At 39.2% G+C, this 20,960-nt stretch overlaps 1 protein-coding gene across 1 annotated transcript in view; it reads left to right on the forward strand.

Annotated features, from left to right (window-relative positions):
* Positions 1–20,960, forward strand: part of DPP10 (dipeptidyl peptidase like 10) — a 3,628,631-nt gene that overhangs the window by 3,568,266 nt on the left and 39,405 nt on the right. Inside the window, exon 24 of the mRNA XM_044074976.1 lies at positions 3,120–3,192. Coding sequence (XP_043930911.1) covers positions 3,120–3,192 — 73 coding nt within the window. The remainder of the gene's footprint in view (positions 1–3,119; positions 3,193–20,960) is intronic.

Genomic DNA, 20,960 nt, shown 5'->3' on the forward strand with positions numbered 1-20,960 from the left:
CAGTGGACTCGTTTTTCAGTGGGCATTACTTGTACATTAACTCCCTGCTTGAAGTTCGTTCTCCAATCATGGTGCAGCTGTACTTTTACCCATTCTCCAAACTTTTTTATTTCTATCAAACTTGTAGACATTGTTCTACATATTCAGTTTATGCATACTGTGCAGTATCTCTCTATGGTCTGATGCTTGTAAATCAGCTTATTTCGTACACTTCTGTATTATCCATATAATAAAGTATGCTGGTATACATTTTATAAGAACATTTTTTCCTGTGGGGTTTCCCTACCTCAGATCCCCTCTGAAACTGGACTAACCCTAAAGAATTGACTTGGTTATTAAACATAATTAACTAAATAAGTACATAAATGCATACATGCATGCATACATATGGTATCTCTCTCTCTGTATGTATGTATTGATATATATATATATATATATATATATATATATATATATATATATATATATATATATATATAGAGAGAGAGAGAGATACATGCATACATACATGAGTATACTCATAAAAAGTGTATGCAGTCCATATCAAAGACTGTGACCAACAGATGAAATGAAGCCAGTGGCAATGTACTCAAATGTCAATAAATAAATAGGTAACAGACAATAGTAATACAGAGCTCTTGATAATTCCAAAAAGTACTGAACAGCTAGACAGACAGACAGACAGAGATATATAATTTAAAGTTATATGTAAAGTTGTTGAATATCTTCTGTCCAGAAGCTGAATTATTAATGCAATGCAGTGATGTTCAGGTTTTGTACTTCGATGTTCATTCTTTGTAATGGCTGCATTTTGAAGCTGCTGTTAACCAAAATATGAATTACTGTTCATTCTCTTAAAACACAGTTAATCCTGAATGGGGCAACAACCCACTAGAGAATGAGTAAATGCACCCCCCCCACACACACACACACACACACACACACACACATCTACGCACAGTTTGGATTAGCGCCAGTTCATATACAGTACATCATTCCTCTGTGTGAGGAAGTTAGACTGCCCTTTGAAAATCTGCACAGACACAGCGAGGACAACGAGGTGACAGACACTTTTCTGGAGACAGTCTGGGACCCTGGCACTACAAGGACTGTGACGTAGCATTGCTAATCAGGTCTATATTAAATCAACGAATGCTTAAAATAGCGAATGCTGATTTACCAACCCTTTAAAAGTGAAAGCTTGTAAGCCCGAAGACATGGAACAGTGATTGCTTTCCCAGGGAAAAAAAAATCAATGGGACGTTTTCGGGACTTTGCCATATCCTCCACTGTGGTGCGATCTTGGAGTTGGTATATTTAAGTGGGGGCATAGCCGCCCACTTTATTTAGTGTTCTGAAGTTTTTTTTTTTTTTTGTGGAATAGCAATTTTTTTTTCCCCTGGGAAAAAAAATCGCTATTCTGTGTGTTCGGGCTTTCAAGCTTTCACTTTTAAAGGGTCAATAAATCAGCATTCACTATTTTAAGCGTTCGGTGATTAAATATAGACCCTGCTAATCATGGTGCCGTTGTGCAGCCACACTTTAATATCTGAAGAAATGTATATCCAGAGAAAGTATTTCCTTAAAATCTGTAGTATACCTCAGATAAGTAATGAAGAATAGGTTGTATTTTTACAGTTTTAGCAATACTCAGACTTGTATAGTTTACAATTTCTTGTAGCATCTTGAAAAATTCTCCTTACTGTAAGGTACAGTGTTCTTGGAGTTGGCCTATATAAATAGTTGTGGTTCCTCGGCTGTTCTCATCAAATGATGCAGGTGGCCCTTTGCAAAAACACTTTAAAAATGTAACATTGAGTTTCAAGTTTTGTTCTTCAATCGCACTCTCATTTGTGATTGCAGCTTAGAGTGTAAATTGTCTTTTCCTAGAATATTTTTCATGTATTTACAGCACTTGATAACATTCAACAAATAATAACTAAATATGAAACTTATTTCAGTTGAAGGTGTCAGTGGGAAAATTGTATCATAAGCAGTACCTATTCTGACAGCCACTACAATGTGAAATATCACACTTAGAGAAATTGCATTCCTTTTTTTTTCTCATTTTAGTTCAAGTGACTTACTCAGAGTCATGTAATAGGAAAATGGTACTGGAAGTAATAAAACCCTTGACTATAGAAAGCAGCTAATTAAGAGTACTGAATTTTAAATCTTTAATCCTCTCTGCTTTACTGAGTATATTAATTAACTCATTTTTTGAGACTGGAACAGTTGAATGGGTGACGGTTCTAAGTGGATTTTCATAAATACTTCCTGGTAAACAAGACATATCATTACAACTCCTTTCTTCTCATTTTTATACTTGGGATTAGGATGTCACTTAATAGTGACAAACATCTAGAAATAATGTTCACAAGGATATATCTCTCCCTGCAAAATTCGTATGATTACATTCGTTAGCATCATCATAGAATAAGCCAAACATCTTTTAGTTGTGGGCATCATATTTTTGTAAGATTCATATTTTAGACCTGGTCAGCTCCTTGCCCCTGGGCCCATCAGGCTTCATGGATTTTGACTGTTTGTCTTATTTATGAACTTATTTGTAACCCTAATTAGTTCAGTAAAAAATTATTGCCAGCTATTTGTTATAACTACATTACACAGCTCTTGTCAGTCAATCAAATTGCTTAATTTTCTAAACCCATGTCATATTATTCAATAATTTATTCATTCTTTGTTTACCTACATAATGCATGGTCATGGTGTAACCAAAACCTGATCCCAAGTGCACACAAACATACTCATTGACACATAGCATGCACTCCTATAGTCACTTTAGAAGACTGACAATTCCCTTTATGACATTGAGTGTGCAGAGTGTATAGACAGAAGACATATTCAATGATGGACTTTAAGTATTACTTCACTTTCTTAAAATCGCATAACATTCTTTGATACAGCAGCATGCAAATACTGTTGTTATCATTTTATAGCAGAATCATAACATGAAGCGTAAATACCCGCTGAGTCATAATTTCAACTATATAGTTCCTTAAATGAAAACCTTTTCCAAAAATGTATTATGATTCTGCTTAATTAACTTCATCGATAATCATAATTTACTAGAGTATTATTTATGTTTATTGTTGTAGGTATCTGGTGTACTACACAATATCCGAGGACTAAAGGATGACAGATTCTTAATACTTCATGGTACAGCTGATGGTATGTATCCAAGACGTTTTAAAGTTCAGTCAAATTATTTAGTAAAATTGCCAAATGAAGGCCAGTAAATAAAACAAAAGAGGTGCAGTAATTTCATACACTAGTCAGTCTGCACTGTATTATCTGAAGTATGCTTTTTAAAATGTATAATATTTAGAGCAGACTGAATCACCATTTGAGTAAATGTTCATTACGTGTTCTATTATATTTGACAAAGTGTAATGAGTCAGTGTTTTAAAAGTCAATGTCATTCAAAAGTGAAAAGGGAAGACAATAGTTCTTACATGCAGTCCATGTTTCTTGATCAATGACTATGAAGAGAGTAATAACCACTATGGAAAACTACAATTTAGAAAGTCTACCTAGGCAGGGCTCAGAGATACAGCTAAGTCATCTGGGATCCTGGCCCACTACCAGCGTCAGTGTTAGCATTTTGGGGGCCCGCAGCAAATGTCAAATAGAGGGACCCCCTAGGTACTTCTAGTCTAAGCATCACTGTGTCACTGCCACCTATCCTAAGCAACCTTTTAGTTCATGCTGCAAACTTTTAGGAGTAGTATGCACAGACTGACCTGTAGTTACAGTACTCTTACATTATAGCAGGTCTATGTACCACACTATATTGGCCCATCTCACAAGGGGACATTTACAGTTACTGGCATTTAGCTACAACAATGATACATTACACAAATTCTATATACAGGTCTGGACTTAGGTGAAATGGTGCCCAAGGCCAGCTGTTTAGCCTCCCCCTACACACACATACACCCTCCAGTCCTACCCTTTGTTTCCCCCTTCTTGGGCTCCTCATACCATGCAGATTACTTATTCTTCCTCCTTTTCTCACATTTTGCCTTACTCTTCAGCTTTTTCAAAAAGCCATAACTTTACATGTCCTCTGATATGCGTTTAAAGGTTTTTTTTTTCTTTTTATTCAACATTTTTATCCAATGATGGCTTGAACAGAAATTATAATTAAGGAAAGAAATTCAGTGTTGTTGTTCAGCTTTAGTTTTCCTTGCATCCTTTCAACATACATTTCCTGACCAAGTCCGCACAGTAATAACCATTTAGGAAATAACTCAAATAAGCCAGGACCTATGGCGATATAGAGATTTAGATGCTCTGGGATACATTTTGGAGCATTTTCACAACCTTTTAATCCGATGGTAGCCTAAATAAAAATCATGAGTAAGAAAAGAATGTCAGTCTTATTTTCTTTCTTTCAAGAAAAATATACAGGAAGTAATGCTCAAGGCGTTCAAAGCTGACAAAACAGTAGCTCACAATAGACTAACAAGCCAATTGTTGTGAGGATAGACAGGTCTTATTTGGGAATATTGCCTTTAAACCTACCCCCCCCCCCCAAAAGATGATCAGTGCATATGCATTCCTCTGGTGTTAGGACTGGGATAAAAGCAGAGGTTCAAATTGCCACAGTCATGTATCTCAAGCGACTGCTGACATACATATATATTTCATGCCTCTTCACTCCTTACCCTAGCCCCCAAGCCAGTCACCTGTATATGTGCCTGATGTGTGATTGTGAAGAAAATCAAAACAATAAAAAATAATGATTACAGTAATGTATTCTGCTTTGTTGTTCCTAGACAGTACACTGCCCCTCCACAAGCTATAGTAAACTTATTTGTACAGTTCTGAGGTCTGTGTGAAAAGCAAAAGAAACGATGTCCACACTGTCCTCAGCCCAAATACCCCTAAGGTTTGACTGTGATGAAAATTAAAGAAGTAATTCTCCTAGTCCCCTCCCAAATAACCTACACCAGCTTTCTGTACACACACATCTGAGCAAGGCTGGTGTTAGAAAATGTGCAGCTGAGAGCAGAGGCCATTATCAGATTTATCCTAGCCTGGTCATATCACAGCTCTGTTCAGGTTAAAGAGCATAATAAAAAATGTATATTTTTTCTCCTCATTTTTCCCCAACTAACCAGCAACAGTCTTATGGAACCCCTACACAGATGATTAAGGGATACCCCAGTACCCCCCCCCCCACACACTCACACTAGCCATGGCAATACTAGTTTTGTACTTATTTCAGCAAACAGCAATACAGTCTGCAACACTGCTACTGCCACACCAGATAAGTGACTGTGTAGGAGTTGTCAAACAGCAGCAGCAGCAGGAATAAGTCACTTTTATTTACCTCATTAAGGAGTAATGTATAGCTGTTACTGTACCAGATTTCACAGGCCTTCTCTGATTTTGCTTATAATTTTGCTCTGTATTTCAAAAAAAAATGATTTGCTGGTAAGTCATTCAGGAATACACAGTCAATAAATCCAGACATCACAGTGTTATATTTCTTATTGTCCATAAAATGCATGTTGATACAAAAGGTGTTATTCTATTTACTTTTTAAATGAATTAGAGTAAGATTTAAAAGTGTTTCTGATTTTGAGCCTTTATTCTGTTTATATTTTTGGCACTGCACTGAATTCTTCAGCAAAGAAGTTGAGAGTTATAGTATCTGGTGTTCTGCCAGTATTTATAAAATTTCCTGAAAAAGAAAAGAATTCCTACAGATCGGAAGTATCAGCTCTTTTTAAAATCCAAGGTTTGCACTGAGCTCAGTCATTCTGGGCCACTGATCTCTCTAGTGCTCACATTGTTCATGTTCATCATCAGCTTTACCCTGACAAGATCATATCACCGCTCCGTTCAGGTTAAAGTGCATAACCAACAGATAAATGCATTTTTTTTCTCCTGATTTTTTTCCCCAACTGGCAACAGCTTCTGTGGAGCCCCCACACAGTCAAGGATGATTAAGAATACAAACAGCATTTACAGGTACCCTTCAGAACATTTTCCAAAACCAGACAGGAGAAGTTCTTCTGTCTTTTCCAAGATTCAAGAACACCTTCCAGAATGCTGTATTTCTTTCAACATAATTCCCTAGGGTGTCCTAAGGAGACTCATATCCACAGTCAGGAATTTTAATCCTTCAAGAGGTTTGGCCACAATATACACCTGGAGGCAGCTTCTTCCTATTGTTTGTTGTGGATACCTGCATCTCTCTGATTTATGTGTCTGCTTTGTATTTTCCCTCTCTTGGGAAATTCAGCAGTTCTTTTCCAAAGAACATGTTCTAGCATGATTATTCCACTACACACACACACACACACACACACACACACACACACACACACACACACACACACACACACACACACACACACACACACACACATACCATCATTAGTACTTATACAGAGACTTTCCCTTGGTTATTATTTTCTTCTGTTAAAGATAATAGTGTAGGTACACATGACAGGTTCATGTTGATTCATCAAAGGCAGTTTAGGCGAATACAAAAAACTCAAAAACAGTTCACTGAAACCATCTTCAGTGAACTTCTTCTTTCAGCTTTTCCCGGTTAGGGGTCACCACAGCGGATGACCGTCCGCTCATAATTGGCAGTGGAGTTTTACGGTGTCGAGTTGCTAGCCCGGCACCCAACCTTCCACAGAAGGCACACACATGCATGCACTCATGCCTAGGGCCAATTTAGTATATCCAATCCACCTACATCTTTGGGATGTGGGAGAAAACCGGAGCACCCGGAGGAAACCCACATGACCACAGGGAGAACATGCAGACTCTGCACAGAAGGCACCCCAGCCGCGGATCGAACCTGAGAACCTCTTACTATGAGGTGGCAATGCTAACCGCTGCACCAAAACCATCTTCAGTGAACATTAAAATAATTATATATATATTAACTTTGAGACCACACAATAGTGGAGAAAAAGTGGTTTCAGTGAACTGCCTTCAAGTTCTTTGCGCTGGGCAAAATTACCTTTGACAAGATGACATGCTTCCCATATTGTGATCTTGCTGATCCCCTTGATTTCACCTCTGATGATCTGTGCTTTCCTGTTAATCTTCACTACCTGTCATATGCATAACTCCCAACCTCTTAGCCCAAGGATTCTGGACAAAGCCAAAAATAGTAGGGGGGCAAAAGCCCAAAAATAAGGACAATTTATTTTTAAATATACTGCTATTATAAATGTATAAAGGTGAAAGAGTAATAGATTTTGCATTAGCATGTATTTTCTGAAGGGTAAGAAGTCTGAAACTCAAATGTCTCTCTGTATTTAGTGACTTCAGTCCTCAATGATATAACAGAAGATGTTTTTCCCCCATTTGTCAGTGACCTTCCCATTGAACTCCTAAATGTTAAGATGGGCAGTACCTAGATGACATATTTTTCTTAAAATTCGGTGACACTGACAGTGATTTTGAAATCAAGCTGGAAGACGATTTCACTTAATTATACAGCAACTGGTACCTATCTAACAAGAAGCAGATTAACTACATTTTATATATATATATATATATATATATATATATATATATATATATATATATATATATATAAAATGGTTTTCTTCTTTATACCCAAGAAATTCTACACTATTTCTCCCATGCTCTTAATGGGCAGCTGCAATGGTGCAGTGGTTAGCATTGTTGCCTCCCAGGAAAAGGTTCTCCAGTTCAACTCTCAGCTGAGGGTGCCTTCTGTGCAGATTCTTCATGTCCTCCCTGTGGTTGTGTGGGTTACTCTGGGTGCTCTGGTTTCCTCCTACATTCAAAAGACATGCAGTCGGTGGTTGGATACTCAAAATTGGCCATAGATGCAAGTGAGAGGTAAGGATGAACTACTACAGCAGGGCTAGCCACCCAGCAGAGTAAACCTTGGCTCAAGATTACCCCAACCCCATGTGCAAAATGGGAAAAAAGTTTTGAGGATGGATAGATGATCTTAATCGATCTCACTAGTGGCATTATTTCCTGTGTCACTGAATGGTGATACCTAGGCCTAATTCTAGATCTAGCTCTGCTGTTTACAAAACACACTCACACTATGCCCAAAAAAGTCCTTGCTAGAAACCTTGTTGCAGTATCACCCATCTTCTCTCTCTCCAAGGGCCTGAAAATAATAACATACTAATACCAAAGCTAGACTAGGGTCACCCTTTTCTAGGTGCACACATAGCTAATAATTTCTACAACAGAATACAAATGGGAGAGAGCAAAATCTGTAGACTTCACTCTAACAAAAAAAAAACTTACTTCCTTGTCTGCTGCAGCCAATCAGGTCCCTTGCTACAATGAAGTGGACCTGATTGAGGGCAGCTTACAGACAAGTTAAAAAAAAAATTGTGATTGTGTGGTGACATCACGCAGCCATGCAGATATCCATGAGGTGCCAAAGAACAAATGAACAGAGAAGGAGAAACCCATGACTACTGCATGGGGCCCTCATTCACAAGGAGATAATCGGGGGCTCCCAGTGGCTGTGGGTTCCGCTGGTGCCTAACACTGGCTATGACTGCAACCCATACTAACACACCCTAAGATCCAAAGTAGAGAAACAAGAAAGAAGTGTTTCAAAAATATGAGAACTTAAATTAAAAAAACAAAAATAAAACAAAGTAAAAAAGTCTTTCAAATGTTACTGTCTCATCATTCATTTAAAAAGCCATCCCAGATAAATGAATGTTGGTGTATCACTGTTGCCCATGGGCAATTGCTGATCTTCCAGCCTTACAGCTTGCACCAAGGTACATTGGCAGGCTTGCAGAATCCTGACCATTATTACCAAGGTGTGCATAAACTACATTTAAAAACCAGCAGTGGTGACAGTGTGTGATTCATATTTTTTTTAAATATATCTGATGTTTTTATAATGCATGTAGAAAGATGATAGGCAGAAGGTTCCATAAAAACAATGTTCCAGACTTAAACAGAAAAAAACACTTGGCTGGCATACAAACTTTAGAATAAATAATTTTTATTCTAAAATTCCACCCTAACCCAATTCATGTGCAGCTTGGAAAATTGGATGGGAAATTGGAAATTCATCCCTGGTTTGGTAACTATGTCTCTAATGGAAACAGGTAACCTATAAATGATTCAACTCACAGGCCCATTCTTACACTTATTAAAGGTATCACAACTTGTCAGAGATTTGGGATGCACAGACAATTGCACTTGCACACTTGTCTTATGATGACAGTAAGGGGAAACCTTATAACATAAGACAGTGAGATGGAGTTAAAGCTGCTGCATGATGTGAAGCAGAATTCCTCCCTAACCCAATTCAAGTGCAACTTGGACAATTGGATGGGAAACTGGAAATTTATCCCTGGTTTGGCACATATGTCTCTAATGGACATATGTAATCTGTAAATAGTTCATCTCCCAGGACCATGCTTACACTTATCAAGGGTGTCAGAACTTATCAGAGATTTGGGATGCATGGCTAGGCTTAAAAATACCCCTGTGGTCATTAGCCTAGTAAACACCTATGAATTTTACCTGTTTAAGTTCTAAGTTGTACCACTTGTTCCTTAAAAACATAAAACAAGAATACTCATTCATTAACAGTGCTAGAATGGTCTGTTCTTCTTCTTACCCTTTGTGTAGCTGATTACGCTGTTCATCCTTTTGAGTAAAATAATCCACCATTGTCTGAAGTTTCTTATGGGTGCAGTTAGGTCCAGTATGTGGCAGGCATATGCCACCATAATCATAAAAATGCAAATTTAAATGAGATCCTTCTAGAGATGTTGTATAGAAAGGATAGGGGAGTCACAACATGGGCACACTGGAGTGGTTATCTGCATTTTTTCAGAAAGGTAGCAAAAGGGTCCTGGTTATGGGACAATTACACCCAGAAAATCCAGTGCCAGAGTGTTGAAGATATGATTGACTAATAGTTGAGAATGGGATAAAGTAGGAACAATGTAAATTCTGTTCAGGTCAAGGAACATTTCCAAGGCACATAAGCTTTCTGTATGTATGTATTTATGTATGTATGTATGCATGTGAGAAGGTCATAAGTCTTTGCTACGACTGTCAATCGCTGCTTTACCATCTTGGAAAAGATGTCTGACAACATGATTATACAGTTACATGGTAGACAGCAGTTCACAACAAAAACAGTTTTGTACTATTATGGACACAAGGTTATTATGAGTTACTACATAATTCTTAGAACTCAATCCTTGCCAGTGAAATTATCGAGCATATATTTAAACTGAGTAAATGATTTAACCATTCTTATGTCTAGTCGTTGTTTGATTGAAAGGTCTTAAAAATGTAGGTAAAGTCTGGTTAGCTGAAAGTGATTTTTTATCAACTATGTTCTCGGAACTTTGATTAGCTATTATAGCCCATCAGTAATCCTACATAAAGTTATGCTTATAAAACATTCCCATAATGCATATGAATATGCAAGCATTGCCCTTGTTTATGTTATACCAATTCACAACATTCAGTTGGAGGTCCTGTGAGAGTATGGGTAACTAATACACATGCATACATGATACACATTGCCCATGTTTATGTTATATCATTTCACAACTTTCAGTTGGAGGTCCTGTTGGGTTATGAGAAACTAATACACATGCATGTATGATATGCATTTATGTTATATCAATTCACAACATTCAGCTGGAGGTCCTGTTGGCTTATGGGAAAGTAATGTTATTTATTTATTTTTATTTATTTGACATTTGGTAAACATGAAAGTCTGACTGGTTTATAAGCCCATTTTCAATGGAGGCCCAGAGAGAAAAGTTCCACAATAAGAGAAAAAAATATAGTAAATTATGTGCAAAATGGGAACCCAGACAGTGGTGCTACACAAGCCAGTGGATTTCTTCATACCAATCCCAAGCCCAGGTAAATGGAGAGGATTACATCAGGATGGGCATCCAATATAAAACTTTTGCCAAATGACATATGTGGACAACAATACAGATTTCCATACCAGATCAGTTGAGGCCCAGGTTAACAATGACTGCCACCAGTACTGTTAGGTGTTGGTGAAAATTAGGCTACTCTTGGTCGAAGGAGGAGGAGAAGTTGAGGAGAAAGGCATGCCTGAAGGCAGGAAGCAAGGCAGAAGGTTAGGAGTATGATAGTGAGGATAGGAACTTTGAATGTTGGGAATATGACTGGTATAAAGAGAGAGCTAGCTAATATGATGGAGAGAAGGAAGGTTGATATATTGTGTGTGCAAGAGAACAGATGGAAGGAGAGTAAGGTTTGGCGTAGCAGAGGTGGGTCAAATTGTTCTGCCATGGTGTGGATGGGAGGTGAAATGGGGTAGAGGTTATCCTGAAGGAATAGTATGCCAAGAGTGTTTTGTAGGTGAAAATAGTGTCTGACAGTATGATGTTTATGAAGCTGGAAATTGATGGTGTGATGATGAATGTTGTTAGTGCATATGATCCGCAAGTTGGGTGTGCCATGGGTGAGAAAGAAAAATTTTGGAGTGAGTTGGATGAAGTGGTGGTGATTGTACCCAAGGGTGAGAATGTGGTGATTGGAGTGGATTTCAATAGACATGTTGTTGAAGAGAACAGAGGGGATGAGGAAATGATGGGTAGGTATGGTGTTAAGGAGAGTAACGCAGAAGGTCAGATGTTAGTGGATTTTGTGAAAAGGATGGACATGTCTGTGGTAAATATGTATTTTAAGAAAAAGGAGGAGCATAGGGTGACATACAAGAGTGGAGGAAGATGCACGCAGGTGGATTGTATCCTATGCAGGAGGGCCAGTCTGGAGGATATTGGAGACTTTAAAGTGGTGACAGAGGAAAGCATAGTTAGGCAGCATAGGATGGTGGTCTTTAGGATGACATTGGTGATCAAGAGGAGGAGGATAAAAGTAAGAGCAGTGCCAAGGATCAAATGGTGGAAGTTAAAAAAGGATGATTGAGAGGTGGAGTTCAGGGAAGAGTTAAGGCAGGCACTGGGTGGCACTGAAGAGTTACCAAGAGCTGGGTAATACAGCAGAGCTGGTAAGGGAGACAGCTAGAAAGGTGCTTGGTGTAACATCTGGACAGAGGAAGGAGGACAAGGAGACCTGATGGTGGAACAAGGAGGTACAGGAGAGTAAACAGAGAAAGAGGTTGGTGAAGAAGATGTGGGATTGTCAGAGAGATGAGAAAAGTAAACAGGAGTATAAGGAGATGAGGTATATGGTGATGAGAGAGGTGGCAAAGGCTAAATATAAGGCATAAGAAGAGTTATATGAAAGAGTGGACTCTAAGGAGGGAGAAATGGACCTGTAACGGTTGACTAGACAGTGGGGCCGAGCTGGGAAAAATGTGCAGCAGGTAAGGGTGATAAAGGATAATGAGAGAAATGTACTCACATGCGAGGAGAGTGTGTTGAGCAGATGGAAAGAGTACTTTGAGGGGCTGATGGATGACAAGAATGAGAGAGAGAGAAGATTGGATGATGTGGGAATAGTGAATCAGGAAGTACAACAGATTAGCAAGGAGGAAGTAAATACTGCTATGAAGAGGATGAAGAATGGAAAGGCTGCTGGTCCAGATGACATACCTGTGGAAGCATGGAGGCATTTAGGAGAGATGGCATTGAAGTTTTTAACCAGATTGTTTAATGAAATCTTGGAAAGCGAGAGGATGACTGAGGAGTGGAGAAGTGTTTTGATACCAATAAGAATTAGGCTGATGTGCAGAGGTGTAGTAACTTCAAAAGAATAAAATTGATCAGCTACAGCATGAAGTTATGGGAAAGATTAGTAGAAGGTAGGTTAAGAAGGGAGGTGATAATTAGTGATCAGCAGTATGGTTTCATGCTGGGAAAGAGCACTACCGATGCAATGTTTCCTCTGAGGGTGTTGATGGAAAGGTTTAGAGAGGGTCAGAAGGAATTGCATTGTGTCTTTGTGGACATAGAGAAAGCATATGACAAGGTGCCTAGAGAGGATTTCTGGTACTGTATAAGGAAGTCAGAAGTGGCAGAGAAGTATGTTAGAGTGGTACAAGATATGTATGAAGGTAGTGTGACAGTGGTGAGGTTTGAGGTAGGAGTGACAGATTCATTCAAGGTTGAGGCTCTGAGCCCTTTCTTATTTTCAATGGTGATGGACAGGTTCACACATGAGATCAAACAGGAGTCCCTGTTGACTATGATGTTTTTGGATGACATTGTGATCTGTAGTGAGAGTAGGGAACAGGTTGATCAGACCCTCGAGAGGCAGAGATATGCTCTAGAGAGGAAAGAAATGAAAAACAGCAGGACTAAGACAGCATATATCTGTGTGAATTAGAGGATAAAGGAATGGTGAAGACGTATGGAGTAGAGTTGGCAAAGGTGGATGAGTTTAAATACTTGGGAATCAACAGTTCAGAGTAATGGTGAGTGGGGAAGAGAGTACAGGCAGGGTGGACTGGGTGGAGAAGAGTTTCAGGAATGATTTCTGACTGATTGGTACCAGTAAGAGTGAAAGGAAAGGTCTACAAGAGAGTATTGAGACCAGCTATGTTATATAGGTTGCAGACTGTGGCATTGACGAAAAGACAGGAGTCAGAGATGGAGATGGCAAAGTTAAAGATGTTAAGATTTGCATTGGGTGTGATAAGGATGGACAGGATTAGGAATCAGTATATTAAAGGGTCATCTCAGGTTGGATGGTTTGGAGACAAAGCCAGAGAGGTGAAATTGCATTGGTTGGACATGTGCTGAGGAGGGATGCTGGGTATATTGGGAGAAGGATGCTAAGAATGGAGCTGCCAGGCAAGAGGAAAAGAGGAAGGCCTAAGATAAGGTTTATGGATGTGGTGAGAGAGGACATGCAGGTGGTTGGTGTGACAGAGCAAGATGAAGAGGACAGGAAGAAATGGAAACAGATGATCCACTGTGGTGACCCCCTAATGGGAATAGCCAAAAGAAGAAGATGTGCAAAATGGGAAAGGGGTTGAGAATGGATGGATGGATATAACATGGCAAAGTTAAAGATGTTAAGATTTGCATTGGGTGTGATAAGGATGGACAGGATTAAGAATCAGTATATTAAAGGGTCATCTCAGGTTGGATGGTTTGAAAACAAAGCCAGAGAGGTGAAATTGCATTGGTTTGGACATTTGCTGAGGAGGGATGCTGGGTATATTGGGAGAAGGATGCTAAGAATGGAGCTGCCAGGCAAGAGGAAAAGAGGAAGGTCTAAGATAAGGTTTATGAATGTGGTGAGAGAGGACATGCAGGTGGTTGGTGTGACAGAGCAAGATGAAGAGGACAGGAAGAAATGGAAACAGATGATCCACTGTGGTGACCCCCTAATGGGAACAGCTGAAAGAAGATATGCAAAATGGGAAAGGGGTTGAGAATGGATAGATGGATATAACAAGGCAAATAATGACATTTAGTATAAAAATTAAAAATCTACAAAAAACAGTGTGAGAAATATGGAAAAAGGCAAATAGGACAACAGCTTGTATGTAGGGAGCAAAAATGAGATGTAAACAACTATTTGTATATAAGGAAGTTTAAAAGCATAGGCAATACATTGGTATTTTCAGAAAACTTTAAATCCAAGTTCCGTAAACTTGATAAAAAGATGAAAAATACTTTTTCAAGTACTACTAAGAAATGAAAAACATATAGAAGACATAGTGTATGGCAAATATATAAATGTAGACAAGGAAACAAAACCGTAGGCTCTACTGATGAGAAACAAAACCAGAGGCTTTGTAGACAAATTTGACATAAGCTGTTTATTGTAAAGCTGAAGGTTAAAAAGGGATACAGCAAAACATTGTATTTTATTGATAGTCACAGTTATCCTTAGAGGGAGTAGAAAAATAGTATAAAGAAGTGTTAATTGTATAAAAAGAGAGGGATGACAGAAAGGAGTGGAAAATAGAAGAGCCTGTCTGTAGTGAAGTAGGTGATGGAAGGGGGGAGTTAGTTAAATGAGGACTGAAAGTATCTGGAAGGAGGGGTAAGGGAAGGAGGTAGAGATGTGGTAAAGAGGACTGTGCATGCATATATGATACACATTGCCCTTGTTTCTATTATATCAATTCACAACATTCAGTCTGAGGTCATGTGGAACTATAGGGAACTAATACACAAGCATATATTATACACATTGCCCTTGTTTCTGTTATTTCAATTCACAACATTCAGTTGGAGCCCCTGTGGAAGTACAGGTAACTAATAGACATGCTTATATGATACGCATTATCCTTGTTTATGTTATGTCAATTCACAGTATTCAGTTGCAGATTCTGTGGGAGTATGGAAAATAAATACTATTCACTCTTATACAAAATCTCTGTTTAAATACAGAGAAAGTTGTATCTTCTTTACCATTCATTTGTTCACAGTGAGTAATTCCTCCAAGGGTACATGTTGTCATTACTGTTTTTCATGTTTTACTTTTTTGGGGAAAAAAAATCAGTCCTTGGGATTTAATAAACTCTGTGCAGACTCCATGCGAAACCTACACAGAGTTTACATGTTTGCATGGTAGCGCACAATGCATATTAATGCCACATGGCGTGTCTAAGCTAGGTTTTGTGGCTGACAAAAGTGTTGATGTCCAGGAAACTGTGTACGTGAATGTGGATACAATTCTATCTAAAGCAGAGCACCTATGGTCTGTAGATTTGTGTGAAATGCCACAATTATCACTTGGGCTTCACAGATAGCTGTCAATCTGTTAGTGCAACAAATCTGCAGAAGGACCATCATAATGCGGGAAGATATAACAATAAATAGGAACATATTTGCCATAGATGTCACATAGAAATGTGGTAGAATGAAACTCAAACAAACCTTTCAACCTCTTAACAGCAAGGAATCTGGACAAAGCCATAAATAATGGTGGGATAAAGACCCAGAAATAGACAAGGATTTTTAATAAGTCTCTACCAAACTTAGGAAGCTGATAGAATAATAGGTTGTACAGTAGGATGAACTCTCTAAAGGGCATGATGTTTGAAACTCAAATGTCTGTTATCATTTTCTGGCATCACTTCACAATGACATGCCAATGATTTGCCAGAAAACAAAAATTTTATGAGGAAAAAAATCACAAATATGAGACAAAAACTGGACATTCTGCACAAATCAAAACAGCTGAGAGGTACGCACTCAAATGTATGTAATATTGACTCACATCAGTCCAGAGATCATCCCAGGTATGTGGCAGGAAGCCACAAATTTATAAGGAAAACATCTGGACATACTGGGGATATCTGGACAGTTGAGAGGTATGAATGTGAAATATATGGCCCAAACACGGAACAGGACAGTGTACCGACAATGCAGAGTAATGTGATATCTTATTTCTGGCATTCTGTACTGAAGCTGTTTTAATGATCTATAACAGGACATGTGACGGCCATGTAAAATGATCACCCAGAAAAAGTGTGTGCATTGAATAAGGACATGCAGATGAATTGTAAGAATGAACACAGAGAAGAAGTACAGGTGAAACCCCCTCATGTACAGCAGAGGAGGGCATGCTAATGGAAGATGGTTGTAGCAGCAGCACCAGTCACATATCTTTTGGTATAGTAGAGATCGTAATGTGAAAATGTGTTTTATGTGACTGTCACACAAGGTGACATAACAATGGGGAGGATGTTTGTGTGTGAGACAAGCATACTTAGATGAATAATGCAGAGGACATCTATCAGGGATATGACATACAATGGGGTAGGGTGCATATTGTGAAGCTGTGCAAACTGATATACCTGATTATGAGTGGACTCTGAAAAGATGTCTCCAGCAAGGAGGCCACAGGTAAAGGTTCATGGAAAACATTACAAAAACCAAGCACAATCATGGAAATATCAGAATAATACCACCAGTAATCCCATTCCTCTGACATAACATATGTGCTGTAGAAAGATAAGAGATAAGTCTGCACACACACACACACACACACACACACACACACACACACACACACACACACACACACACACACTTGAACAACTGTTATGATACACCCTCAACCACACACACTGCCCTGGCACTGTAACATCTGTTGGAGGTGTTAAGAGGGACACTGCTATACCTGTATAAGACAGTATGGGCAATACAGGCTACATGTAGCATTAGCAACTCACACAGGTCTGTTGTACACAGCTGGAATATATATAAATATATATATATATATATATATATATATATATATATATATATATATATATATATATATATATATATATATATATATATATATGGCACAGTCCACACTGTCATGAATGATATACATACCATTTATGCTGTCAAACACCTATGTATGTAGTGTGTACATATGCAGAACAGGTAACACACATGTATCTGGTGTAACAAATTGATTGGTGTTTTGCACCATCAGGCAGTCATGTATATTCCACAGAAAGAATATATGGTCAAAAAGATGTGTAATAACACACTGTGACAAAGGTGGCACACCTCAGTTACACAGATGTGTAGGGAGGTACATGAAGAAGGGCGCATTGTACACTATTGGTTTGATGAAGACTAGGAACCATGAAGGTATTATGGTCTCTGATATTCATGTCCTTCACTTACCCAGTACTTGTGTTACATTCAAGGAAGTAGTCAGGACTGTGACAACATTACGGTGGATGTACCACTTACCATCTACTTAAGGAAATGGGTCACATGCCTATTGGTCTGATTATAGGTCGTGATGTCCACATTATACCTGGGTGGTGTGTTTGTTTCCTGAATAAACAAATTCCCTAATGTTTCTTGTCAGTGCAGGTGTTTTCATGGCTGTGGCAGCAGTTTTTGGCATGTATTGATACTATTATACTAATATCACAGTTGGAGTCAATGATTGCCCACAATCTGTAGTCCTTCGGGCAGCTGTTTGTACACAGCATGTGTATGTCATTTGTGCTGTCCTACACTTAACTAATGGGCAGGAAAGGGCCTAGCAACCAGCCCTGATGTATGGACCTGATCGTTGGAAATGAGATATATGTCATGTCACTCATTTCAATACAGTGAGATGCCACATATGTGATACACCCCATTTGGTGTTATAGTTGTTTATGGCCACATTTGACAATATTGATTGAATATATCAGTGTGGATTTGTGTCAAATGCCTTGACCTGGCCAAGGTCTACAAGATGATACTGTTGTCCTCATGCATGCCCTCGATAACCACTTTGAGGACATCTATCAAATGTAACAGACATGATGTAGCATTAACTACTCACACAGGTCTGTTGCACACAGCTGGGATATTACTAGTGTACATGTAGAAGAGGTCCTTGATGACATTTTGGTCTACCTCACAATTAAGGAGTGTCAGGATGTCTCTATACCTGTATGCATCAGGTGCTGTTCCCCCAAATCATGTGGATGCATGTTGATGTACACTCCTACAGTATATGGGAATATAACCCATATGGAGGGTATGTTGAAGTGTGTATTCAACCATATCAGGAAAGTGTATTTGCTGAGTCATGCCATAGGTGATCTGTGATGTTGTCACAGCCCATTGATTCCATGCAATAGGCCTAGATGAAGGTAAGACAGTGCATACTACCTATCGTGATTTGGCATAGGGGTTTGACACAATCCCCCATGCAGGTATCATTGAAAAACACTTCCAGCTGGATATTAACCCTTACATCAGTTAATGGGTAATCAATTGGGTCACCAACAAAACACATACTGTGAAAGTTGGTGAATCAACCTCTACCAGTAATGCTGTTACCACTGGCAAACCCGAGGGATTTGTGCTTGGCCCTTCACTGTTTGGACTCTAATTCTTACAGTTCTGGCTAAAGTATATGACCTTTGGCTTACCAAGTTTGCTGATTCTCGCATATTGGGTGCAATCATTGATTCCCCAATGATGATAACATAGTTCAGGAAAAGCAGACACAGACAACTGAATGGTGGCAAAGACACACAATCTACAAGTAAATGCAGAAATGTGTGTTTGCTATGTTGTCCATCTGAAAAGTGGAATTCCATGTTAAGAACAGCATTGACAACAGTCATGCTATGCAGAAACACAGTGATGCAAACACAGGAAATGCATGTATATAGGAATCTGAGCTTCGACCACCAAGTGTCCGCACTGGTATTAAAAGCCTATGTTGTGCACATCATAAGAAACTCCATCATATTGAGATCTTAGAATTGTATGACAGCACTGTAGTCAAACCTTATCAGAACACTAATAGAGTATAATGCTCTCTTTTGCATGTACCTCACCAGATGCATGCAGCAGATGGAGAGACTCTACAGGGTTTTCTCAGCAAGATATCACAGGGCCTACAAACCATGCCATGGTGTATGTGAATAGAATAAAGGCCATATCACTCTAACCTTTATTGTATAGAATGAGGTGACATCTACCAGGCTGCCAGGCCAGTCTCCAACCTTGCCCTGGTGGGAGTACAGCATATTTAAAAATCTGATACAACTGATGACATCAGCAGTGTCTGCTGAGGAAAACATGCTAATAAAAGTGTCCCACATGCTGGTGTAAAAGGCTCTCTGTAATGTCAAGCAACAGCACACACACACACACACACACACACACACACACACACACACACACACACACACACACACACACGCACACAACTGCAGTGAGAATAGAACCCCTACTTCAGTACACATACTACAGAATCCAGTACTTTACACAAGTGCCACAGCTCAAGTCTGACTTGGAGTGTCAAAGACAACACTTTATAGATGATGATATTAGCAGTGTCTGTTGAGGAGAATATAACAGTGTCCCACACTAATGTCAAGCAACAGTTCACACACACACACACACACACACACACACACACACACACACACACACACACACACACACACATTCACACACGTGCACACATAGTTGACTGCAGTGAAAATAAAACCCTGACCTATCTTAAGGTACACAGACTACAGAACCCACTACTTTACACAAGCACCACATCTCAGTCTAACTTGGAGTGTGTCTGACAACACTATACTGCTGATGACATTAGCAGTGTCTATTGAGGAGAATATAACAGTGTCCCACATAATGCTCTGTAATGTCAAGCAACAGCTCGCACACACACACACACACACACACACACACACACACACACACACACACACACACACACACACACACACACACATACCATCATTAGTATTTATACAGAGACTTTCCCTTGGTTATTATTTTCTTCTGTTAAAGATAGTAGTGTAGGTACACATGTCAGGTTCATGTTGATTCATCAAAGGCAGTTTAGGCGAATACAAAAAACTCAAAAACAGTTCACTGAAACCATCTTCAGTGAACTTTTTCTTTCAGCTTTTCCAAGTTAGGGGTCACCACAGCGGATGACCGTCCGCTCATAATTGGCAGTGGAGTTTTACGGTGTCGAGTTGCTAGCCCAGCACCCAACCTTCCACAGAAGGCACACACATGCATGCACTCATGCCAAGGGCCAATTTATTATATCCAATCCACCTACATCTTTGGGATGTGGGAGAAAACCGGAGCACCCAGAGGAAATCCACATGACCACAGGGAGAACATGCAGACTCTGCACAGAAGGCACCCCAGCCGCGGATCGAACCTGAGAACCTCTTACTATGAGGTGGCACCGCTAACCGCTGCACCAAAACCATCTTCAGTGAACATTAAAATAATTATATATATATTAACTTTGAGATCACACAATAGTGGAGAAAAAGTGGTTTCAGTGAACTGCCTTCAAGTTCTTTGCGCTGGGCAAAATTACCTTTGACAAGATGACATGCTTCCCATATTGTGATCTTGCTGATCCCCTTGATTTCACCTCTGATGATCTGTGCTTTCCTGTTAATCTTCACTACCTGTCATATGCATAACTCCCAACCTCTTAGCCCAAGGATTCTGGACAAAGTCAAAAATAGTAAGGGGGCAAAAGCCAAAAATAAGGACAATTTATTTCTAAATACACTG

Source organism: Protopterus annectens, chromosome 6.part0, assembly GCF_019279795.1.
Source record: "Protopterus annectens isolate FY-2018-M chromosome 6.part0, PAN1.0, whole genome shotgun sequence".
In the NCBI taxonomy this organism is placed as follows: Eukaryota; Metazoa; Chordata; order Ceratodontiformes; family Protopteridae; genus Protopterus; species Protopterus annectens.